This window comes from Eulemur rufifrons, chromosome 19 (genome assembly GCF_041146395.1).
Source record: "Eulemur rufifrons isolate Redbay chromosome 19, OSU_ERuf_1, whole genome shotgun sequence".
Taxonomy (NCBI): domain Eukaryota; kingdom Metazoa; phylum Chordata; class Mammalia; order Primates; family Lemuridae; genus Eulemur; species Eulemur rufifrons.
The window spans coordinates 41,338,534-41,365,065 of record NC_091001.1 but is presented as its reverse complement, the minus strand read 5'-3'; the positions used below and the strand labels follow the sequence as shown (position 1 = coordinate 41,365,065).

General features: G+C 44.7%; 1 protein-coding gene across 1 annotated transcript in view; it reads right to left on the bottom strand.

Annotated features, from left to right (window-relative positions):
* AFF3 (ALF transcription elongation factor 3) overlaps positions 1-26,532 on the bottom strand; it is a 545,753-nt gene that overhangs the window by 30,629 nt on the left and 488,592 nt on the right. Inside the window, exons 15-17 of the mRNA XM_069493856.1 lie at positions 13,624-13,810; positions 5,153-6,259; positions 414-538 (exon numbers count right to left, since the gene is read on the bottom strand). Coding sequence (XP_069349957.1) covers positions 414-538; positions 5,153-6,259; positions 13,624-13,810 — 1,419 coding nt within the window. The remainder of the gene's footprint in view (positions 1-413; positions 539-5,152; positions 6,260-13,623; positions 13,811-26,532) is intronic.

Below are 26,532 nucleotides of genomic sequence, written 5' to 3'. Positions count from 1 at the left end.
CAGGAGCTTTACGTGCATCACATGGAGATTCAGTTCAAAGTACATATTTCTTCATCTGTGTAACAAGCTTAGTGTTTTATGAGTTTAGTTAGTGGCTACCATTAAAATGCTGATTTGAAAATTCAGTTATTAAGTTTTTTAGGGGGAAGGGTGTGTCTCGGTGAGTGCAGAACTGTGTGTAACTAGTAACTGGTCTATGGTTACAGAGAAGTACCTTGTACAGCTACCTGGAGCTGTGGCTCGAGGCACATGTCCAGCCATAATTATAAGCCTTAGGTTAAGCTGAGGGAAGCGAGTCTGCAGACCCAGACCAAAGCAGTCCTCAAAAATCTGCCTCCGCCCCAATATGGCGTGTGACTTTCAGATCCAGAGACCCCTCCAGCTCACCTCCACCTGGGAGGGAGCACGCATACCTGTTGATGCTCATGTTGCAGTGGTTTGCAGACAAAGAATTATTGGTGGAGGTGGCCAGGCGTGAAGAGCTCTCTTTTTCTCCCTGCGCCTTCTTGATCTCCCTGTAATCGTCTTCGTTGTCACACTGCACAGGAATAAGCAAGAGTCAATCAGCTCTGGATTTCAAGGGGTCATCATGAGTTCCCGGGCACTAACTTCCGTGAAGAGTGTCCTGAGCAACTGTGCCCCTGGCCTAGGCTCCCAGTCAGCTCCTCAATGAATAAGGATGAAATTATTGCTGTTAGCAATGACAGCTTAATGAGAGGAAAGGCATGATGCCATGATCAAAATTTGGGAGGGAACGTCTAAATTACGAGAACTGCTCTGCCAGCAACAGGACTTGGAATTAGCCCTTCAAAGCAGCCCTGCTCTGAATTCCTATTGTCGCTTGAGTCTCTCATCTTGGCATTTCTTGGAATCAGAATAAGGTGTAGCAAGTGTGTGTTTTCTGGGATTAATGCGGTAAGGGCAGTGGCAAGTTTGGACCTTTCTGCTTTAAAATTCTTGCCTTTTGTGAATTGTAAGTAGGGATCGTTACCTTTTGGTGCCTTAATCCTAGTTCTCAATTACTATCCCATGGCATCTTAGAACCCTTAAAGTACATTTTTATAAAACAGTACTTCGGATTCTTGTTGCCATGACTGTGTTTAACTTTAGGCATGTATTAGGATGCAACACAAATGCACTCAGAAAGTACTATTGTCCATGAGATAGCAGGAACCCAGCATGGTATCTTTAGGGTTATCTGCAGTGTTTTCCAGGAGACAAATGCCAGCACCAAAGACAGAAAGAATCTGAACTTTTCTCTCTAGCTGGGATTTTGTCACACAGCCTCTGCCACAGGGGGTCCCAGATGCTTACACTGTAAGAGTGCCCCTGTGGAGGGACCAAACCAAAGCTCCGAGTCCTCGGCTTCAGGGCTTTAGCAGGGCGAGACTTGGCACCTTGGACAGCCAGGTCTATGGGGTCCCACCCTTAGCACCCAGTACTAGGGTCATAAAGCCCAGGATACCGAGTAAAGAGCATTACAAAAATGTTCTTTCACTTCTCCTGTGTCTGTGTTTAATGATGATTCATTAGATTTTATGAGCAGAGCCAGGTGTCAGGTTTAGCATAAGGGAAGTTTGGTAAGTTAAAATAAAAAGAGTCATAAAGAATACAACTATTTAAATACAACATATTATGGGATTTATATGTATATCTTTCTGCACATCTCTTTATATATATCTATCTCTGTATATCTCTCTCTCTATATATCTAGGCATCTAGACAGCTATACCTATTTCCAATCTATCTATATGTTTCTCAGTATCTATCTCTGCATATTTCATATATATATATTTTTTCCATCAGCCTATCCATTCATCCATCAATCACAGAGGTAATATCCACACTTATCCCCAGATGACTGAGTGACTCAGTCCTTCATTCAACAAAAATTGAGCACCAAAAAGTAATCAGGAAGGCAGGGTGTCTAGAGGAAACAGGAGGAAAGAGGGGTAGGAAAGAAATGGGCCAACATATGTTACTAAGTTGTACTGTTTGAATATATTGTGTGAAGCTGGCAACACCCCTGCACAGATGTCACCATTTTACAGACAAACTGAAGTTCAGAGAAGGTAAGGTCACCTGATTACAGTCACCTAGGAGGCCAGTGCCGACTATGTGATTTTCTGGGTCCAGTGCAAAATGAAAATGCTGGGCCCCTTATTCAAAAAGCAGGAAAGGGCCAGGCACAGTGGCTCACACCTATAATCCTAGCACTCTGGGAGGCCAAGGTGAGAGGATCCTTTGGAGTTCAAGACCAGCCTGTGCAAGAGCAAGACCCCATCTCTACAAAAAACAGAAAAGATTAGCTGGGCGTGGTGGTACGTGCCTGTAGTCCCAGTTACTTGGGAGGCTGAGGCAGGAGGGTGGCTTGCGCCCAGGAGTTTGAGGTTGCAGTGAGCTATCATGATGCCACTGTACTTTAGCTGGGGAGACAGAGCAAGACCCTGTCTCAAAAAAGAAAAAAAAAATATCTTGAAAGAATGATAAGCACAGTCAGGCCAGAAACGCCCAAGCCTAATATTAATCCTACTATTAGAAATAACTCTGTTAGGTCACTGTCAGCTAAACCTTTTACATCAATTTCAAAGTGATAGATGAAGAGATGACAGAGCAAGACCCTGTCTCAAAAAAAAAAAAAAAAAAAAAAGAAAAAAGAAAAAAAGCAAAAGAGTGATGTTGTACAATATTCAAATACAAAACATTTTCCTTTCTTTCGTAGTCTCTCCCTTGAGCTGTCATGGTAGTGTTGGTGGTGCTTACTGTATCCGCTATTGTGTTGTGCTCCTTCAGACATGGGGATACCTGGAGAGTGAGCACAGCCTCTCAATGGCTGAGCCTGTCCTGGGACTGGGCTCATGTGCATGGCCCACCAGCTCTGGCTTTCCGCCTCCCGCCAGTTGTGGGACCTACCTGTGGTGTCGGAGTCCAGGCAGGCGTTTTGCCTTCCCACAGCCCACCCCTCTGACCCATGGTGAATGGGTGACCCCCAGGGGATTACAGTCTCCCCTCCAGAATGCCTCACTACCTGGAGAGGGGTTCGGTAAGACCCTTCCTGTGCCTGCGCCTAGGCCCCTTCTGGGGATGAGGGCAGCAGTGGTCCCTGGACCAAGCCAGGGAGGGGAAGGCTGCATAGGGCCAGGGGGCTGAAGAGCAGGCAGAACCCGTCCTGTGAAAATAAGCAGGGGGTGGGCTGCAGGTGAGTCAAAGCTCCACATGCCCCCGCACATACTCCATCACTTATAAAACACAAATTCAGAGATAAAAGGAAGAATCTCAAGATGGCAGCCACAAGCACTAAGCTCCAAGGGCTCCGTGTGACCACGCACCAGTGCAGTCCCATGGACCTGGCCATGGAAAGCTGGCCCTGAAGGAGGTAAATGGTAAAGATGAAATTTGAGATCAGGATAGTCAGGTGTCAAAATCCACACACTTTCCACTGTAAGTGAGCACCATCAGGGCAATGCGGATCTACATAGGGGCCCACTGTGGGTTAATGGCCAATGCTGGGTGGAAACCCTGCTGGGGAATTTTTATAAAATTGTCTTTGCATCTGTATCAGGAGGAAAGGCAAACAGCTGCTTTTCGAAGATATTTCTTTTCATGAACTTTCTTGCAAGGGGTTCGCATGCTACTTTATAGGGATAAGTTACTTAATGTTATCATGTGAAGAAACACATTCTTTGGTACTTCAGAATAAATTTCCCTGGTGACGGGTGCCCTTCAGGTCACAAAGAAGATTGTCATTGAAGGGGGACTGGGTGCCTTCTCCACACAAACTTCCAACGTGAGGAATACGTTCATCTAGGCCAGGACAAGCCAACAAGCCTTCCTCCTCAGTCCCCTCTCAATCAAGGATTTGAGACAGCTGTAAAACCCATGTATCCAAGCTAACTTTTCTACTGACAGACCAGATTGCCCTTTGAAAACTAGAAAGTATCACACAATCCTCAGGCTGACTTCTGTGGTCAGAAGTCTGGCTCTGAAGCCAGACAGCCTGGGTTCATTCCTGGCTCTGCCCCTTATGAACTATGTAACCTCAGGCAAGTTGTTTCAGGCTCTCTGAGCCTCAGTGTCCTCACCTGTAAAATGGGCATGGCAATAATATTTGCCTCATAAAGTTATAAGGACTAAATGATGCAATGCATATAAAGTGCTTAGAACAGCATCCTTCATAGGGACACATACAATACGTGTTAACAGTTATTAATGACTTTATCCTACATTTGGGACCATCTAGGAGTATTGCCCATTGTGGTTGCCCATTTGTGGCCCATTGTGTTTTTCACTGTGTTCCAAATTACTTTTGAAGATACAGTAACAGGATGAGATAAAAATCCTCAAAATGGGCTTTAATTTATGATTAAGGTATTCCCTGCTCAAAAACCTTCCAAATTGGCTGCGTGTTCAGTGTCTGCTGCCACAGGCGTCTCCAGCTCTCCCTGTGCTTGAGTTACCTTCTCAGTCCCCTGCCCCACTTGTTCCACCTGTTCATCCCTTCTGCTGCCACTTCATCCCTGAGCCTCTACTTAGTCACGTGTCCCTCCTCCTCAGGGCCCTGTTCCCAGCCCCTCTCCGCCAGGAAGTCCTCCTTGACCAACACTACTGGAAGCAATAGCTGCAGGCTCTGACGCTGCAGGCAGGGCCCAGTGTCAGGCACTTCCGTTTTCATTTTCACCCATGCACAGCCTTAAACTCCATGAGGCCATTGGCTTCTCAGGGCGATGAGTGATCCCACCATCAACTTCACCACATCCCCTCCCAGCAAAGAGGGGGGTCCACCACATGTTTAGTTTGCTCACAGGCCCTGCATCCAGCTTGTGTCTGCACACAGTTGATAAACACCTCCTGTATGACTATTGTGACATGCAGTGGGACAGGGCTTAACTACCCATAACTATAAAATAGGAATAATCACGGTACTTCCTCATCGGGCTGTTCTAAAGACTTAGCTGACTTAATATATGTCAAGTACTTACAACAGTATCTGGCATATATAAAGGACAATATAGCTGTTTGTAAGGTAAGGACACAAACTCCTGCTGCTGCCTACAATCCAGACCAGCAGGCTACTTGTGCAGCCCCTTGCCCACAAGCCAAAGGAAAGCCCCCTCCCTTCCACGCCCCGGGTCCCAGTCAGCCCCAGGCCTACCTTGCGTTTCCTCTTGGATTTGGGCAAAGCCTTTTCAGGGGGCGTGTCTGAGGCGTGGCTGGGCGGTGCGCTCTCGGCATCCTTGGCTGCAGGAGCGCTCAAGACCCCTGGCTCCTGGGGCAGGTGTTCTGGGATCCTGGACAGGAGGGTCAGGTCAATTTTGACCCAGAGAGACCTGATCTCATCACTATCCTTCAGAGGGGAGAGAAGTTCGTTCCGGCCGAAGGGGACCAGCGTGTAGAACTGCTCCTCCAGCTCCTTGGCGATGTCACTGGTGGTCCTGGCATTGATGGAACCTACGGCGGCCCGGGGGCCGCCGCCGCCACTGCTGACGCTGTTGGCAGCCTCCTTCAGCCGCTGGTCACTCCCGGAGGAGGCGGCGGCGGCCCCGGTCTGCGCTTTGGACAGAGGGTACTCCTCCTGCTCGGACTCCAGGTCCGAGTCCGAGGAGGAGGACGAAGATGACGACTCTGTCTCGATGAACTCCTTGGATTTGGGGACGATCCTGCTCAGTCCCCGTGTGCGGCGCTTCTCACAAGTCACCGAGGAGCGCAGCTCCTTGCGGTGGCTCGCTCTGCTGTTGCCGCAGGGCCTGGTTTTGGTGGGCTCTGGGGGGACCACCACGCTGGCTCCCAGCGTGTCCGCAGCAGCGGGCTCCTCGGGCCGGTGGCAGTTGGCGCTGTCTCCGGCCGAGGTCCTCTCGGTGCGCCTGGTGGGCTTCTTGCCCGCTGACCTCCGGGCAGGCGCGGGCGCGCTCTCCACGGGCGCACCTGGCACCGCGGGCGGCGCAGCTGCTGCTGCGGTCACGGCCACGGCCACAGCGGCGGGCGGGGACTTCTGCTTCACCCCTTTACTCCCAGGGGCCTTGTTCGCTGTCCTCGGCCTCTGCTCCTCTTTGCAGGTGCTCTTGATTTCCTTCTCTCTCAGGCTGGTTTGGCAAACGTCGGGCAGTTTCCCACAGTCCTGCACCTCGTCTTTCACAGGGGTGTAGTATTGATTGCTCTCTGGCCCGTGGCTTTCATTTTGGATCAGAATAGGAGGCTTGTGGGGATTAACTTTGTTTAGCCATTTATCCAGCTGCCACTTGTTAGAGGATGCCGGTTCAGCCTGAAAGCAGAAAACCAGTGACAACAAAACATCTTTTATTTCAGGCTCACTTAAAAAGGGCCTGTTTTTATCTTGACTTACTCCTCTAAGTGTATGAGCAGAAAACGAGTGGGCTGGGAGCAAAAGGAAAACGAAAGCATTAGATGTGTGTAGCAGCCCTCATCTGGCACTCATGATGTCTGCATGGTGCTGCTCTTACTGGCCGGTGGCACCTGAATGTCAGTGCAGCATTTTGAAGTGTATTTGGAAAAGTAAGGGGAAGCATTGTGGCTCATTAACCCAATTCCAGCACTTTTGAGTATATATATATATAGATATATATATTTACAATTATATATTTACATAAACTTGAGATTCCATGAGACTTAACTGGAGAATGGTTTGGAGGCCCAGAGTGTCAAAGCACTCATTTTTGTTAAGACTTAAAACTTTGGGGGAAATCTGAAGAGGGGGCTGAGTGGAACCTACAATCCTAAAGAATTAATGTATGATTTACGTCGTAGTGAAGGAAAGTAGGGCACAGTTACTTACCAGCAGAAGCAATGACTTTGGCAAAATGGCTTGTTTAGCAGTATAGAACTCCTATTTCAAATGGATTTGTTTATCACTATACACTTTGGCAGCCTGACTTGGTTAGTCCATCCTCAACCTGCTTCTATCCATGTTTCAGACATGGAAGTGACAATAGAAACCTATCCTACAAGCAGTTTTGTTAATTTAGAGCAAATCATAGACAGCACAGGTTTCAAATTCTGGCCCATAGATTGGCTCCAGGGGTGAGGGTGGGGAGAAGGTTGGTGAACACTCTGAAATGGAATGGGAAGTGTTATGAAGATGCACTTTTTTTTTTCTGGAAGAGGTGCATAGTTTTGAGTGGAGTCTCTAAGAATCTATGTCTCAAAAAAGGTTAAGAACCAATAATTTTATAGGGAGTGTTGATTCCTAATAAAAGCCCATTCATTCAGCATTATGATTATTAAGAGAAAAGAGGTATATTGAGAAGTATACAATTCTGGCCAGAGTATTTTCAATATTTGACTTAAGTAAAATGTGGAAAATATTTTGAGTGACAAAGGTGATGTATTTTTCCTTCCCTATGTCTTCCCACCCTTTGGATTTGTGGTATCCCCTGTTTTGGTGGGAGATCAGATACCAGCCTAGAATGAGAAGACACTGTGTAGCTTTGTGTTTCAAACTTGATCAGCTCAAGCCTAGAGCAAGGCAGGTTCCTTTGTAGGAGAGAAAAAATAGTTCTTAACGTAATAAATTCCAAAAACTTCCCTTTCTGTATCAAGATGTGGTTTTCAGCAGTGAGGGCCGTGTATTAAGAGCAGAACTCGGCCGGGCGCGGTGGCTCACGCCTGTAATCCTAGCACTCTGGGAGGCCGAGGCGGGTGGATCGCTTGAGATCAGGAGTTCGAGACCAGCCTGAGCAAGAGCGAGACCCCGTCTCTACTAAAAATAGAAAGAAATTATATGGACAACTAAAATATATATATATACAAAAAATTAGCCGGACATGGTGGTGCATGCCTGTAGTCCCAGCTACTCGGGAGGCTGAGGCAGGAGGATCGCTTGAGCCCAGGAGTTTGAGGTTGCTGTGAGCTAGGCTGAAGCCACGGCACTCACTCTAGCCCAGGCAACAGAGTGAGACTCTGTCTCAAAAAAAAAAAAAAAAAAGAGCAGAACTCAGGGCTCTGGGCATTGTCACTAGCAGCAAGGATCTAAGAGGGGTGAGGAGGGGGCTGTCTGCTAGACCCAGGAGCCCTGGCTGAGTCTGGAGGAGTCTGGGGCACAGCTCAGGGAGAAGGAAGCCTCTGATGGGCCAGAGGGGGTGGGGGCCAAGAGGAATTGGCCACAGTGTGGGGATCAGGCAGTCAGAGCGATGACAGGGATCAGTGACATCGTGCTGGTTGCCCCAAACCAGATGAGACCAACTACACTTCACGGTGACTAGCACAGGGTGTCCAGTTACTTGGAGAAACAGAAAATTTCACTGGAGGCCAGAAGGAGGACGGAGGCCCTTCCCCTAGGGCTGTGAACATGGAGAAGCCCCTCCTGGAATGCAGGTGTGGGAAGGAAAACCCTCATGGCCCTGACAGGGAGTCTGGCCTTTGACTTGACTTTCTGCTGTGTTTATTTTCATGCCACCTACAGAACCAGGGCTCTAGAGCAAGATGAAGAAGAACAAAAGGATCTATCCTTTTTGCACCTGTGAGTTCTGTAAATTCTGACCTTGCTTTATTTTGGCTTCTCCAGAGAAAGGGAATGAAGGAAACCTACAGAACACACCTGGTCCACGCTGCAATCGGAGACAGCGGGAGAATGGGCCGCAGAACAGCTTCTTGGCCAAGGGGACCCCTCACCTTCCTGAAGATTAGCTGAGAGTGCCTGGAAGCTAATTTGGTGGCAAAAATCTCTGGCTTTTACTTTTGTCTCCCCGCCCCCACTTTTCTCATGATGTGACTACTAGCAAGTCAGTGCCTCCTCCTGTGTCCCCACTTCCCTAGACAAATGGGACATAGTGGCTATGAGTGGAGGTGGGAGGGGCTTCTTGCAGAAAGGGTGCACACTCCCGGAGAGGGCACAGACACTGGCGGCGGGGCACACCCCTCACCCACCACTGCGTTTCACGCTAGTTCTCCCTCATCGCCACCATCCAGAGCCTTCCCGAGCTCACGTCTCTTATGTGAGAGAACACGGGAGGTTGTTTGCAGGCAAAACACAGCTGCACACAGGCAGATTCGTGCCGAAACTTCCTAGCGGGAGCATTAACAGTGAAGGGTGGAATTTAATAAATTTAGTACAGGCCCCTTGCCTGGTGTGCTTTAGGGTCATTTTTTCTGCACTTCACAGCTGAAGAAATCAGTCTGAAGTACCATTTTCAACACATCACTAAATCACACTCTTTCTCAAGGATCTGTAACAGCCTCCTATTGCCTCTCAAACAAAATCCAAATTCCTGAGGCTGGCATTCAAGAGCGTCCATCATCTTGCAATCATCTTTCATTGCCAGAATACCTACGATATAACTCCCACTTTACATATATTATCTAATTTAATCTCTACACGTAAGAAATATTATCACTCCTGATTCGTAGATGAGACTCAGAGAGGTTAAGTGACAAGTCCAAAGCTGCACAGCTACCAGGCTCCACCAAGGCTAAACCTGTACTCATCTAGGTTTAAAGACCATATTCTCTCCATTGCTACTTCATTTTATCTCCCACTGCTCTTTGGCATAGCGTCATGAAAGGGGCAATTGATTCCTTTGAGAAATGTTGGTCTTCAACCTAAAATGACAGAATTAGATCTGATTTTTGTAGAAAACACCAATAACTCTTCAAACAATTCCCACTGCCCTCTGTTACACCCAATTGTATAACCTTTTGATGTTCGTATTTGTTTCATGTGTTTATTGCTTGTGTCTTCAACAAAGCCAGAGGCTTCTTTTAGGCCAGGGCCAGGTCTCTGTTTCTTTTGTGTCCCTCACAGCATCCTTCCCAGGTTAGGGGGACAGACTGCTATGACTCTGCTCCTAATAAGAACAACTCACAGCGAGCTGTCACTCAAAGCATATTATTTATTCCTCACAACAACCTCACAGATCAGGCAACACAGGAATATTAGGCAGGGATGAGGCATTTGTGGCCAAGGAAGCCAAAAGGACAAAGAGTTTGGTGGCAATGAGGAGAGAAAATTCAGGGCTGTAGACGCTGGTCCACTGGCCTGCAGCTGGCTTTGGGCCACTTCCTGGGCTGTCTGCCCAGGGTTTCCGCCCAGGGATTTTGTTTGCTGGCTCGCTGCTTTGTGTTTCCAGCCACGACTCTCCACTCTGATTGATCTTCCCTCTAATCCGTGCACAAGCTCCCCACCATTCCCGCCTCATCTCAATCTTCCTGGCACCCACTGCCATGGACTCCATAGGTGCCCAATGAACGAGATGCTTGTTGAATCAGTGAGCAACTTGCATCCCACTTCCGCTGAATTTTAAGAATGATCTAGGGCAGCATTTGCCAAAATGTGATTTTAGTTCACATATCCCATGAAGAAGAAATTCCATGGTCAGATCAACTTAGGAAATGCCACAGTGGAAAGCACATAAGCAATATTAACGGTTGGCTGATGATGCCCCAGGTAAAGCAATGGGGTAAACCCACCTTATCCCAGCACTCCTCAAAATTAGTGACCAGACTCTTATCCTTTACTTAACACTCATAACGGGCGACACTGATGGAGGGAGCTCTGTGTATTGGTGTCAATGTGCTAGCTGAGTGGAAAGGCAGCTTCCCCTGCAAAGCTCTGGCATAAGAGGATGTACCATGCCAGGAAAGCTGATTAGACTCCAGTGAAACAATTAGGCTGGGAACAACAACGCAAACGTCAGGCCATAGAGAGGGCTCTTCCACATGAGCTTATGAACACAACGTTACCATCCCATGGCGGTTCATGTGAAATGAAGTGGCTCTCAACACCCCCGGCTGTAACAGTTCATATGGAACTCAGCTGGCGCGTGCAGGGGGGGCACACAGGTGCCTTGGGACGTCAGGTAGGTCTCCTCTTCCCACAGCAGGAAGCTACAGCAGGGAAGCAAGGGCCAGAAACATTTTGCTTCAAAGCAGCACAAACTGGTCTGAGCAGTGGAATGTGAGGTGCGTGGTTATAAAGAGCCCGCTTGTCATGTGGGGTTCAGGAAAAGGAGTCTCATTGCTCTCTGCAAAGTGATCTGGGCCAGCTCGGTCACAGTGGGACAGCGAGGCTGAAGAGGAAGAGCAGGATAATGCTACTTCCCGTCCTTGCCATTTTCAGTCTGCAAACTCATTTTCTTTCTAAAGGGTATCTGTATTAACCTTGGGAAAAATGTTAAAAGAATCTAACTTTTATTCCAACGAATACATTCCTTTCCAGCAGAAAGAAATAGCGTGCGGCGTGGCTAACATATCACTTGCCACTTCTGCATTCCTTCTGCGTAGAGAAGCAAGGAATTCAAAACCATATGTGGCCTCAGGTGACTTAAACTTTTAGGACTCCTTTAGGAGACTCACGCTCCCTCTCCCTAGTGCGGGGCCTCTGATAGCTGCGGGGAGAAAGGACAAGGGCCTCCTCTCATTACCCAGGAGTTCAGGGCTCTGTAATTATCTCAGTGACATTTAGAAAGAATTTGCTTAGAGCACTTTATAACTGTACTGCTCTTAGGCAAGGTTTTAGCCAACTCAGGAGCTCTGGGAGTCACATTTTAGCATGAAAATAAGACTCAATGTTCACGAATTTAACCTGCAAAGTCACAAAGAAGAGCCCGTACAGTTCTTCACAGACACTAACATTATTTTTAATCCACCACGTCCCCTGACTCGCACTGTCCGTCCCTGGGTCCCAGTTATTTCTTACAACTAAATATCCTGGAGTTTCTCAACAAATTATAGCAAAAAGCAGGCTTTAAAGAAGCCCGTTTAACTCCTCTACTTTTTTATTTAAGTCGTGTATTTTCTCATTTGGAGTTATCCCCATTTAGAATGTTATCACTATGAAGACAGGGACATTTTCTGTCATGGAATTGCTGTATTCCAGAGCCAAGCACTGTGTCTGTGGCTGGTGCTCAATAAGTATTTGTTGAACGGACACCGAATGAGTGAGTGAATAACAAATGAGTGAAATGCTGAAGAAGGAATAATAATAGAGTTTCTAGGAAAAGCCAGGGTTATATCAACCTATGGTTTTTTTTTTTTTTTTTTTTTTTTTGAGACAGAGTCTCACTCTGTTGCCTGGACTAGAGTGCCATGGCGTCAGCCTAGCTCACAGCAACCTCAAACTCCTGGGCTCAAGCGATCCTCCTGCCTCAGCCTCCTGAGTAGCTGGGACTATAGGCATGCGCCACCATACCCGGCTAATTTTTTCTCTATATATTTTTAGTTGTCCAGATAATTTCTTTCTATTTTTAGTAGAGACAGGGTCTCGCTCTTGCTCAGGCTGTTCTTGAACTCCTGACCTTGAGACATCCTCCTGCCTCGGCCTCCCAGAGTGCCAGGATTATAGGCGTGAACCACCGTGCCCGGCCAACCCATGGTTTTTATAGGTGAATGTTGCTAATGGCCTTCCCCTAAGACAGAGAGATAGAGATATAGAGATAAGAAGCTCATGGGAAGGAGAGCGGAAGCTGGAGAGGAGGCTTATTCAAGACGAATGGACCGTCATTCCCCTAGGGTAGAAAGCTGCTGAGGAGTAAGCAGGGACGTGGGGAAACAGAACTTGCCCAATTTCTCAGTGCTCCTGCAAAAAGCCTCAGCCTCCTGAGAGGAGAGGAAAGGGAAAAAAGTCCTGAGGGAATTTCAGAGTCACTCTATGAACCTGAGATGGAAACCTTCCCGCTTTCAGGTGTGATCATGTCTAAGGCACAGGTACAGAAGCCGGAGATTAGGTGCTGCCCCAGCCCGTCAAGGTGCCCCCTCTCACTGTCATGGTTTGCAGAAACGGGTTTGTGTCCATTTCAGAACCTATTTAGGAGTTTGGCCCCCAAAATGGTACAGAGGGTTAAGGAAAAAAAAAAAAAAACCCTACAATCATGGTAATCCCAAATGTTTATACACTCGAGAAGAAACTCTATTTTATTCTTTCTTTAGAAATCAAAGGTTACTCTTAGAGCTCCATGGCCTTGAGAAGTTTAGCCTTCTTCATGCTCTGAATTACTATTTAATTTCCCCCTTTCCACTTTAAAGTAGAAATAGCAATGGTTTTTATTGGTACCTTATAATGTTTTTATATGAGGCACCTACATCTTCCACATAGATAGTCACTATAGCTATAAAAGGTTTCATCATTATTTGTAGGTCAATGCTAATATTTCTTTATGTATTTTCACAAAGAAAACACAGTTAAGAAGGTTTTATTAATATTTATAGCCTTTGTTCTTCTGATCCGTGACAAACAGCAAAAAGGTAAGATTCTGACCATGTCTAATCTGTAAGACCCCATTCCCCGTGATTTACGGGTGGTCACACTTCCCAGGCGGAGAACTTCCCCGTCTAGTTATTGCCTTGGCTGACCCCGGGGGAGCCCGATCTGTAGATTATTCCCCACCAGTGATGCCTGCAGCATACCTGGAAATTTCTGGGAGTCAAGATAGAGATCTGGGGGCAATGGAAGTTGAGGCTTCTGTACTTCACAGGCAGCTGGGTAATTAGGAGACTGAGGAGGGGACAGAGTGAGGAAAATGGGGAGCCCAAAGCCCAACAGGCTCCTCCTGTCTAGCACGGGCTTGGGGGGCCCAAGGGAGGGAGGGGGGCGGCTGTGGGAGAGCCAGGACTCGCTGTACTCGCAGAGACAGGAGGAGCTGGGCAGAGGAGGGCCCGAGTCAGCACAGTGCTTACCTCGGGGCTGGAGTAGTGGGGGGGCTTGCTGCCCTCGCTCTCGCTGGAACTGCTCTCCGTCTCCGAGTCGGAGCCTGAGCTGCTCTCCGAGTCACTGGAGGAGCTGCTGCTGCCGCTGCTGCTGCCGCTGCTGCTGCCCTTGCTGGAAGGCACCGAGGCTCTGCAGTTGGGCTGCTGGACCACCGTGCTGCCAGCCCACGAGGCCCCCCGGGAAGGAGAGGGAAGAAAAGCCAAGTGAGCAAACAGGAAAACACCACCACGCTGTCACACATCCAAAGGGAAGAGGAGGCACACACAGCCTACACATCTGTCAACCATGACCTGGAACTCAGAGAGCACTCGTCAAGGTCAAAGGCATCTTAATGGTTAAAACAAATTATATATAGAAATAAAATTGGGAATAAAAGTTGGTGCCCCTTGGTAGTCGGGTACTGGTTATTTATATGGCCATTTCGGAAGGGCAGGTGGTGTAATATCTGAACGGCTGTTTCTATTTTGCTGCTGTTCTGGAAATGGTTTTTCAAATGCATCCCCAAATCCAATCATCTTCAAAAATGCAAGGAAATCCAAAAAGCTTGAAATATTTTGCAAAGTGTGAAAATGACTGCTTTATTTTTGCCCCAGAGGAAAATGCAGTGTGATGGCAGGAATTAGGAAGAGGGCTGTCAGGAAGGGCAAGGCGTTCTGCTCTGAGCTTTCACGGCCTGCTGGAAGGTTCCAGAGACTGTGGGACTGTCAAAGTTAAAGTCTTGCTTTCCCCCCTCTCCCACCCACAGAGTTGAATGCAGCCGTGATTACAGGAGCCGGCATGTTGTATCAACAGGAACCTTCCTTTGAGCCCTTTACTAAAGAACTGAGGATCTCCCACTGACACGTTTTATATATTCCAGACTTTCAAATTCAATCCCAGTGCAGTAGCTCACAGGAGCAGCATTTCAAATTTACACTTGATGTTGATATCTGTGCTGAAATTTGCCAGAAAGCCGTTACATACTGAAAGATACCAGGACAAATCAACTGATACTTTCCAATGGTAATTAATTAACCACAAAAATTCAAGTAGCACACATCCACCCAGAAAGTGCTTGAGCCAAAAAGAAAATTTCGGTACTCACATAAGATTCAACATCTTCAAAGTCCTTTATTGACTGAACTGAAACACACCTGAGTGTGTTCCTTTGAGCTCTAGCTCTAAACCCAGAAAATGCTGGTCACTTTTTTTTATGTTGAGTCAGCAAATATCTGTTTGCCATTTCCAACTGTGACCACTGCCTCAACAGGACTGAACGTCAGTGAAGGCCAAGGGCCGGGGAGCTCGTTAGGGTTTATGATCTCAAGTGCAAAGCAGCCCAGACAAGGTAAAGGACCCTTCTCACCCATCCCTTAAATCTCTGACAAATGCTTTTCCCAAGGACAGACTCTCATAAATCCGGGGGCTGGGGTGGGAGGGATAGAAGTACACTCATTGGAGCCTTGCTTCTATAAAAACCACAAGACAAGAAACTATCTCGCAGGAAACCTGAAAATAAAAGCACCTTTTTAAACAGCAGGGTTAGGGGAAACCAGAGCTTAAACACAACCTTCCCTAGTGGTTTTCATTTCTTCCACTAATGTCACGGTCCATACCGACTGTCTGACAAAATTCTTCAACATCAGGCAACATCTGCACATTCACGCCTTGCCTGAGCTGCAGCGATGTCTTTTCCAGCCTGTCGTTTGTGTTTGCTACTGAGTGGGGCATCCTGGGCCTTGAGACAGGGCAGGGGAAGGGACGGCTAGCGCTCAAGGGGCTGTAATGTTTTCTTCCCTTATGAATAGAAATCCATCTTTCCTGTTGGCTGAATCATTAAAAAAAAAAAAAAAAAAGAAAAAGAAAAAGACTATTGGATTCTGACCAAACATGAACATCTGGGATCCATGTTAATAGTTTGTCCGCAGGCCCCCAAAACACTGGGGGAAAAACACAAAAAAAGCAAAACAATACATGGCCCAAAGACTCCCTTTTCCTTTGACGGTGCGATATAATAAATACGGAGGAAAGAGGTGTGTCTCCCTGCCACACTCTGGAACAACATTTGCCAAAGATTGGGAAAGTCAGATGAATAAAGAGCATTCTGGATTGGTTTTATATGATGTTCAACGGCTTTGATTACTGATCGGTAGATTCTACCTGCTTTAATTCAAACAACAAAGAACATGTGACGCTGGTTCTGTGTGTCCCTGGGCTTTGTGTGTACCGCAGAGGCAGCAATGTGTGTGGAAGTCCTTGCGGCTGGCACCTCAAACTGACTGTCTTTTGAAACGCAGCACTTTAATTTCTGGGAAAATGTCCCTTACACAGTTACCATACTGTCTTCCCTTAACGATTGCCATCCTAGAGTAACGAGGTACACTAGCCCACGGAGACAGAATTTCCAATCTGAATTAGATTGGTAGAAAAGCTCTATACTTTTATGTTTTCCTTCCTTAAATTAGGAAATTTGCTCAAAATGACAGTTTTACTGGCATAACTATCATTTGTTTTTAAAACAGCTAAGAGAGCCAAGAATTTAGGTTTTTCTTCATGCTTTGCTTGTAAGGGTTGTCCAGCTCATGATGTCAGGATGGGATATATTCATGTTTCAGTGGTCTGGGTAGAGAGTGTGTGTCTGGAAACAATCCATGTCAAGGATGGGCCAGGCTTGCCTGGAAGGACTCTGGTGGCTCCAGTTGTGGGATCAAGATAACTCTCTCCACCTCCATGAAGGCAGCTCCACTAACTAGTCTTTGTCTGGGTGCTTGGGAACAACTGATCATTCTGGTCTCAGTATAGTGACTGCTCTTGCCTGAGTGCATGCAGCTGCTTCACCTCTGCTGGGGCAGCTGCAACAGTGAGGGGCAGGATCAAGATGAGGAAGCCAGGGACGGTCATCCCTGCAGATGGGTACTAACGAAAGGGTGGGCTCAGTGAAGCCCGGAAGGCTCTTTGGAATCACAGAATCCAGAAGATGAAAAAAGACATACCAGAAAGACCCTACATATTTTTAAATGCACACTGAAAATCTTGGTGTGCCAACTGGTGGTTGTATTTACATATCAAAGATATGTAAAAAAAAATTAATTTAGTGGAATTTTTCCTGAAATGATAACACAGACTGGTTGACACGATGACACAGCCTTAAACAATTTTTAAGATACTACCCACCAAGTTCTTGGACCCTGTGCCATTTCATGGACATGGTACCATTGACAGTGGCCATGAAATATTACTGAGATCATAGAATAAAATTCTTTGTGTCACCAAAGCTCAGCCCAGTACCTGGCACTTAATAGGCATTCATGTGGGATTACTGAATGAAAAGGTAAGTGGAAAAGCAATCCATCACTGGGTTAGTGAGTTTTTAAAATAGAGACTTAACCTTTCAAAATGGTTATAATGTCTCTTTTCAAATTAAAAAAATATTTAAGGGAACTTCAGCACCTCTCATGCTCTTCCAATTTTAACATCTTTCCCTTTGGAGAATATTTAACTGTACTCTAAATTTCATCTGCTATAATTTAAGCACAGCTCCCTCTTGGATGGGTTACTTACTTTTTGTATTTTGATTTCATGAAATGTTTTGCTGGTTTTGTGAGTGGTCATGACCCCTTTGAGAGAGGTCCAGCTTTAGTCTAAATGATCTGCTTGCTGCATCCCTTCCTTTGGCTGCAATGACACCGTCCTTTTGGCATCAGCCAGGGCCAACTCTGAATACAGACCTTAAAAGACAAGACCTGGAATTGAAACGACAAATCCTGGCTCTCACAGTCTAGGGTGCTCCTGCCTGCCAAGCATATTGTGGGATCTGGATATATATCCAAAGTTGTCCACGAGCTTTTAACTGACAAGTAGTTTGAAGATAGGCTCTCTGCCTGGCTGGCACTGTTGTGGATAGCTGTGATGCCCACAAAGTGCCATGCATACTGTGGGTGCTCCGTTGGTACTGACTGAATGATAATATTTAGCTCTCTCTCACTCAACACTCTGTAAAAACTCAACAAATGCTTGATTTACAAACCATAGTCAGTATCTTGGCAACAGTACCCCTTTATTGATAGCATTTCTGTTGATATTAATTGATCTAAAACCATAACCGCATGATAAGTGAAGATGGTAAAAGCTGGTTTGAGGAGGTTCACTGTTGCTAGAATTATCTTCAAAAAACCAAAACTGATAGGCCTGCTGGTACTATATGGAAATGTTTTGCTTTGCTCTGCAGTAACTCCAGGAACAATTTCTCTTTAAAATACGGCTTTTGAAGCTTTTAATGGTCTTGGTTTTCTGCCATTTAAGAATATCTTCATTTGCCCTTCATTCCTGAAGGATATTTTCACAAAATATAGAATTTTAGGTTGATGTTTTTTTTTTTTTTCCCAGCACTTGAAAAATGATGTGCCACTTCCTTTGGCCTCTATGGTTTCTGAATTCAGTGGGTCAGATTGCTTTTATTGTTTTCTCTCTACATGTAAGACATTTATCTCGCACTGCTTTCCGGATTTTTTTCTTTGTCTTTTGTTTTCAGATGTTGGATTATGATGTATTTTGGCATTGATTTCTTTGAGTTTACCTTGTTTGGGATTCATTCAGCTTCTTGAATCTGTAGGTTTGTGTCTTTTGTCAAATTTGGCAAATTTTTGGCCATTATTACTTTGAATACTTTCTGAATAATTTTCCAGCCCCATATTCTTTCTCCTCTCCTTCTGGAATTCTGATGATACAAATGTTAGATCTTTTATTATAGTCCTACAGGCCCCTAAGGCTCTGTCCTTCCCCTCTCCCAGTCTGTTTTTTCTCTGTTGTTCCTATTGGGCAATTCCTATTGTTCTATCTTCAAGTTCGTTGATTCTTTCCTCTGCTCGCTTCATTCTGTTGAGCTCATCCACTGAGTTTTTAGAATTTTAGTTAGTGAATTTTTCAGTTCTAAAATTTCCATTTGGTTCTTCTTTGTATCTTCTTTATTATCATTATTGTTATTTTTCTGAGACTCTGTTTTTTCATTTGTCTCATGCTTGTTCTTATTTGCTTATTGAAGCATTTTATGATGGCTGCTTTGAAATCCTTGTCAGATAATTGTAACATCGGTGTCATCTCAGTATTAGCATCTGTTGACTGTCTTTTCTCATTCCAGTTGAGATTTTCCAGGTTCTTGGTACGATGAGTGATTTCCTATTGTATTCTCAACATTTTTGATATCATATGACTTTGAATTTTTAAAAAATTGTCTGTTTTAGCCTGCCTCCACTAACACCATGCCAGCAGGGGAATGGGGGGATGTCTCCTCACAGCTGTGCATGGGTGGAAGTCTCGGCTCCCCACAGCCTTTGCTGATGGGGATGGACCACGGTTTTTTTTTTTACATGGTGTTTGTCTGGAATAGAGCGATTATTCTCAAAAGTTTTGTTCTTGCTAGGATACCCATTTTGTGATCCCTTGGCTAGAGAGAGCTGGCTTTCCTGGGGCATTTTTTTGTCCCTGTCTGTTGCCAGGTTGCTGGCTTCTCCAGCATCCACTCCATGCTATATGAGGCAAAAAGAAAACCCAGGGAACTCACTGCCATATGGTCCCTCAGGCCTGGCATCCCTAGCTGATTCACCTTCTCTCCCCTTTCAGTCTTCTTATGTTCGCTTTATATTTAATGTCCATGGATTTTAGCTGTACTTAGCAGGAAGAATAGGGGAAAGTGCATCAGCATCTTGTCCTAGAACAGGAACCCCTCATTTGATTGCAAGCAAGTATTATAGAAAGGTACCCTGTTTCAATACTTCCAACCTCCAGCTCTGGTTAATTGTATCAAAAGCAGATGAATGAAATAACCATGCAGGTCTCTGCTATAGTCTCTGCATATTTTATCAACCAGTCAAATTAGGCATTAATTCATTTATTTAAAAATCACTTATTAGGGGAATTATTAAGCTGAGATTTTTAAAAGGATGTGTACCAAAGCCGAAAAGGACTTGTCAACAAGGATGTACACAGTCTTGTCAGAAAAATGACTCAAATGAAATGAGGTTGTAAAAATGTTAAGAAAGTTGAGTACTTTAAATCTTATGCTCAGAGTGAAACATTCTCTCAGTACATTTGTGAGGAAATGGGATTTCCAGGATTCCAGTGTTGAGTTTGCTTTTTCCCTGGGAGAGGATGGGGTTTTGCTAACTCTGGGTTTTGCTCAAGATTGAGTTAGAGCCTCTAGAGGCACTTGGGGATCTGGGCTGGTGCATGGTGCACCTGTCCCAGCTCTGTGGGGGCACCTTTGCCTCAGCTGCATTTCTGTATCCTTTGCTCAATAAATTGAAGACCTAATCTAAACTTACAGGGTATAAGCATGTGGTCTTTTCCTGCCAGTTTGTTGGGTACAAAGCTGCATGATCACAATTATATAAAAATATACATGAGATATGTATCTCTCATATATATATATGAGGGCTGTCCAGAAAGTATCCAGCCATTGTAAATATAACGAGAACACATTACATGGCTGGATACTTTCTGGACAGCCCTTGTATCTATACACACACATATATACATACATACATAGAAGAAAATACTGGAAGGCTATATTCTCAAATGTTAACTGTGGATATTTTTAGTTGTTGGAATTATAAGGATTAAATATTTTTTGAACTTTTCTATATTTTCAAATTTTTCATTTTTTCCACCAACAGAATATATGTTACCTTTTTCAAGTCTATGTGATTGTGGAATATGATTCTATTAATGTTTTATTGAATTTAACTTGCTCATATTTTCTATAGAGTTTTGAGAGTCTACATTCATAGGCAAACTTGATATTTATATGTTTTACATTATGGGAGAGATTTTGGGCAGGTTTTGTATTATGTTGGTGTTAGCTTAAAAGAATAAATTGGATAGTGTTTTTATCTTTTCATAGTGTTCTGGGAAATTTTAAATACTATGAGAGTTATCTGTTCCTTGAAAGTTTAAAAGAACTCATCACCAGTAAAACCTCAATCCTAGAACCTTTTAGAAAGGCAATTCTTTGATATCTTTTATAATATTGGTTATTGTCCATTTATTCTTTTGTAAATTTTGTTAATTTACATTTTTTCAAAAAATTATATTTTTGAGTTTATCATAAAATTTATGTTATTCTCTTATAATGCAAAACATTGTATCTATTACATAACTACCTCATTCCAAATTTTGTTTTCTCTCCCTGTTTCTACATTATATTTGCCAACTGTTTTCTATTTTATTTTATTTTCAAAGAAACAGCTTTTGATCTATATATACACAGCAATACTTCCAGTATTTTCTGGTTTTGCTCTACATTTTTCAGGTTTATTTTACAATACTTTTATAAACTTCTTGAGTTGAAGGCTTATTTCAGCTATTTTTAATTCTTTCTTAATAACAGAAGCATTTGGGACTATCATTTTGCCTCTGAGTATACCTATGGTTGCAGGCAATCATCCTTGTCATGATCTGTTTTTGTTTTCCTTACTTTCTAAATAGATTGATGCAGTAGTTTTAAAATTCTACTTTGATCAAATAGTTACTTAGAAGATTGCTTTTCAATACAAGATGACATTTAAGAGGGATAAACATTATACTTAGGTCCAAAACCAAACAGGATGGGGATTTAGCTTAGTGCACGTGGAAACCTCAGGCAGTGCCTGAAGCGGGAACCTTAGAGCTGCTGTTAGATGATTTGGAAAAGGTGAGGAGGGGCAGCAGCACAGCTCATTTACTCGGAACCAGGAGTGGATGGGAGTAGGGACTGGCCTGGGGAAGGGATTAAGGCCATAAAGAAGACTTATGCAGCACTACGCACATCCCAAAGGGCCCCGAAATCTTCTGCTGGCCTTAGGGAAAGATAAAAGTCCACAAAACTTGCCACATTCAGCAGGAGAGAAACTCAGTAATATAGGAGGTCCATAAACTTGGACATAAATTATGCCTCATATTTCACTGCTGATGCTATTGTAGCATCTGGAATTCTGTCTGTTACAAACCAAAGAATCCAGAGATCCTCCTGACCAGACAACTGGGCCATTTATAGTCCTGTCAGGGAATGAGGAGCTAATGCCTAACTTCCCATTTAAGAAAAGCTTTGGGACTCAAGGTGTGGTGCTCAGCTTCAGATACAAGGGCACAGATGTCATCTTGCAAGGACCATGTCATTTCCTGGGTTTCTACCCTTGATGACATCAAATGTCACAGGTAAGCCATTAATTCTTAACCAGTTGTCTGATGTTCTCCTCTCTGGCTTAGAGGGGGTACCATGGCTTGGGGAATCTGCTCCAACATTCAAAACATTCTTGAGTTTGGGATTCCTGAGTTTACAGTATTACTACCTGACTACCGATATTTGCTAAGGAATACCAATTCTTTTGCCCTGAGGTCAGTCCTGCTTTGGAATTTATCAGCTTTTCTTTTTAGGATAGGTGAAGAATGTTTTCTTCTGCATGGACCAAGATAAGAAAACTATTGCCTGGAGCTCTGGGTCATATTTGGAACAAAGTTTTACTTTCAGTTGAATAAAGACTCACATGTGGCCCCACCAAAGAGAAAGACATCTCATAAATAAAGGAAAAATACAATAATGTGCAGACATTGATTCCCAAATATTCCTGGGCTTGTTGAAAGTTTTTCTGTTTCTAACATATTTTATTTATCTATTTATTTATTTAATAATAAAGGCCCACTAGAGAGCAGTTTCCACACAGTTATCTCCCTGGACCGAAGACCTGAATAAGGTGGAGACCTCAGGTCCTTCCTTCAGACAGGAAGTGTTCTCGGGGGGTCTGTAACCGTCACTAGGAAGCAGAGAAACGGCTCCATGTCTAGTTTGTGAAAAGGACTGATTTAAGCTGGAAGTCCTGATGGATGAGGGCCCTGGAGGATGCTGGGGATAGCCCCCTAGAGAATGTTTCTCTGAGAGCCCTGAGTGGGCTTGGCCAGGCCACCTCTGCGCCGCACAGCTGAGCGAGACCAGTCTGCAGCTGCAGTTTCCTCCTGTCCCGAGCACCGTTTGAGAGACTGTGCCTGCAGCTGCCTTTTGGTGACACAAACTTACTGCCTTTGCATTCAGGTGGGTGGTGCCACCGGTGACATTGAGTTGAAAAGCATTTCTCGGCCCAGAGAGCACCTCAAGCAGGGAATTCAACATCCTTTCTCGACAACTGGAGCAGGAGCTATGATGTGGCCTGGGCCCAATCGTCAGGAGGCTGAGCCGGCCGGCTGACAGGTGGGGAGGGCTGTGTGAGCACGGGGGACAAGGGGTGTTCACACTCCAGCTGCCAAGGGCGAGCTGGCCACCCCCGACCAACCACCTCAGCAGTGTTTCATCTGATCTGCTCACAAGACAAACGCAGCCCTCTGGCTTCCTGCTCGCATTTGTCCCTGACCTTGCAGCTGCTGGGTGTGGGCAGGGAATCTTCCCACTCCACTGTTCTCCAGCCACCAGGTCGACAATGAAATGCTGAGAAGTTCTGGACCATAATAATCTCCTGCCATTCCAAGCGTCTTTCTAACCCTGTCCTCTGGGGTTAGATCCCCAGGGAGTGATTTCAGGGTGGAATCATGCTAAGGGGACATCTGCAAGGCCTACTGCCCTCCTGCTTCAGCACGATGGTCCCCAAAGAAACAGGTTCCACTCTGAGGAGCCCCACCCGGGAGGGTGGTCCCAGCAATGGAAGCATTAACCCATTTAAAGCAATAACCCCTTAGTGATCCAGCCACCACAAACTTATTTACATAGTTCTTAATTTGTTTATATACATTCTCAGTCCTAGGAGGCCTTTAGATAGTGCAGTCCCCAAACTGCTGTCCTCATGGAAACACTATAATCCATGCAGCAATAAAAATTTACCTGAGCTCTTTGACTACTTAAAAAAACAGCTTCATTGAGATATAATTTACATACCACACAATTCACCTGTTTAAAGTATATAATTAGAATATTCACAAGGTTGTGCAACCATCACCATAATGTAAATTTAGACTAGTTTTGTCTCCATTAAAAGAAACTGTGTACCCATTAGCAGTCGATCACCATTCTTCCCACTCCAAGGTCCCCTTGCCCTAAGGCACCACTAATCTACTTTCTATAGCTAGAAATTTCCCTATTCTGGGCATTTCATATAAATGGAATCATATAGTATGTGGTCTTTTGTGACTGGCTTCTTTCGCTCAGCAAGATGTTTTTGAGGGTCATCCATGTTGAAGCACGCATCAGCCCCTCATTTCTTCTTGTGCTTGAGTAACATTCCATTGTACAGACACACCACATTTCATTTATCCATTCATCAGTTGATAGGCATTGAATTGTTTCCATTTTTGGGTTACTAGGGATAATGCTGCTATGAACATTCATGTACAAGTTTTGTGTGAATATATGCTTTCATTTCTCTTGGGTATGAGAATCTCTAAAAGGGGAATTTGCTGGGTCCTATGGTAACGCTATGTTTAATATTTTGAGAAAATGCAAGACTATTTTCCAAAGCAGTTGCACCACTTTGCATTCTCACCAGGAGAGTATGAGGGTTCTAATTTCTCCACACACTTGTCAATATTTGCTATTTTCCATCTTTTTATTCTACCCCTCAGAGTGGGTGTAAAGTGGTATCTCTGTGATTTTTAAAAAAATTTTTGAAGAGACGGGGTCTCACTCTGTCAGCCAGGCTGGAGTGAAATGGCGTGATCATAGTTCACTGTAGCCTCCAACTCCTGGCCTCAAGACATCCTCCTGCCTCATTGTGGTTTGATTTGCATTTCCCCAATGACTAATGATGCTGAGCATCTTTTCATGTGCTTATTCGCCACTTGTCTATCTTCTTTGGAGATTGTCAATTCAAATCCTTTGGCTTTTTAAAACTTTCATTATTGAGTTGTAATACTTCTTTATATATCCCAGATACAAGTCCCTTATCAGATATATAATTTGCAAATACTTTCTCTCTGTGGGATGCCTTTTAACTTTCTTGATGGTATCATCTGTAGCACAAACATTTTTAATTTTGATGTAGTCCAGTTAATCTATTTTTTCTTTTGTCATTTGTCCTTGACTTCTTTTAATAGTAACAGATGCTTAAATTTATATGGCTCTTTAAATTTTTTCCAAGCTTCTTCCTTTCAAGTACCTCCTCTGAGCCTCACAGTAAACCTAGGAAGTAGGAAAGTCAGCTATAGATATGTCTACTTTACAAAAGGAAAAGCAGAGAGATTCAACAGCCAACCCTAGGATGCACACAAACTGGTAGGAGAGACTGGAAACCCAGATATTGGGCTCTGAATTCTACCCTGTGTTCTTGGAGGAGTGAAACTTTCCTAGCAAGTGGGGGTAAATTATCAGACTTTCTGGCCCTAATCAGGCACATTCAGATAATTCTGCCATGTGAGGCAGGTTGGTGTGTAGGCTTTAGAATCAGACACTCCGGGGGGACAGTTTACGTCCTCTGTTTGCTGGCTGTGTAACCCTGGGGAAGTTACATAACCTCTCGGAGCCTTAGTTGCCTCATTGGTATTAAAGGAGTAATAACAGTGCCAATCTCACAGGGTTCCTAGGTGTACTAAATGAGAAAGTGTTCTTAACACACTCAGCCTAGTAGCTTGCATAGAGCAAGTACTCAATAAATAGTTACTATTCTTCTTTAATTTTTAGTAACTGTAATGCTTCCTCCAACATGGTAGCCTAACTGAGTAGGAATTCCTCCAGTTTACCTGCATTCTTAACTCACGTTACCATCTGGTCATTTCATAGAATTATGAAATGTTTTCTCAGGAAGAAACATGAATCATCAGCTAGTCAGACTTCCTAGAAAAGGGATATGGTATGTTGTGTCCAAGATCACACAGGAAATGAGCTTTCCAACAGTACCTCTCAGAGGTCTCCTCTTTTATTTCCATAAACCTGGTTGCTTTAGTGCAAAGCTGCAGACAGCTCTGATCTGGAGCAAGGTCAAAGGAGGCTCCCAAGAGAGACTAGAAGGGCCCAGAGAGATGTCAGTGCCTGGATCTTAGTCTGGAATCATGTTTGGCTCCTGAAAACCCTTTTCCTAACTCAATCTCTGTCTGAACAAACCAAGTCCATTTCTCTCTCATGTTTAAAGCAAATAAAGTGAGCTTCTGAATGTCAGCAGCATGTGGTGTTTAATTTGCATCTCACCAAGGAATACAAGAGTTAAGGATGATGAGCAAAAAAGATTTTTATGGAAACCAAATTACAGCATCTGAGACACAGACTTACGGCCGTATCAGCTCAAGCTGTGACCTTGTTAGCTGTCATAAACCAAGCTGGGTTTGTTCCTTGGATAAGGACTCTCAGGGCAAACGTGAAATACTACTCAGGTGTTTCTGTAGGAAGTGGTACTCGTGAAGGCCTTTTCAAAGCCTACATAACCAAGTGCAGCTGATTGACTGTGTCTGGCGACAGGGAACAGAAACCACAACTAAAATAAGTGAAAACACAATAAGAACATGCTTGTCTCACAATCGGAGGCCCCAAGGAGGGGCACTCCCAGGACTGGTTAATATTCTGAGGTGCAGTGACCTCACCAAGGACCCAGGGCTCTTTCCATCTTTCCTCAGTGCCATCCTTGGCTTGTCCTTGGGCTGACTCTCCTTACTGCCTAGGATGGCTGCTACAGTCATTACACACATGTGACAGTAGCCAGGGGGAGATACATTACTGTCTGGTTTCCCTTGTTAAGCAGATCCCTTCTCATGTCTCACTGGCTTGAATTTCATCACATGCCCCCAACTAAACCAGTTCCATAGCAAGGGTGATCAGACAACTAGCACCTGCTTACACCAGTTAACAGTGGCCCCTTAGGACTGGAAAGTGACCACCCTCCCCTGAAGATCCCGGCCACTCCAAGTATGGTGAACGGAACAGGGCTTCCCTGTGGCAGGAAGTAATGATGGCTACT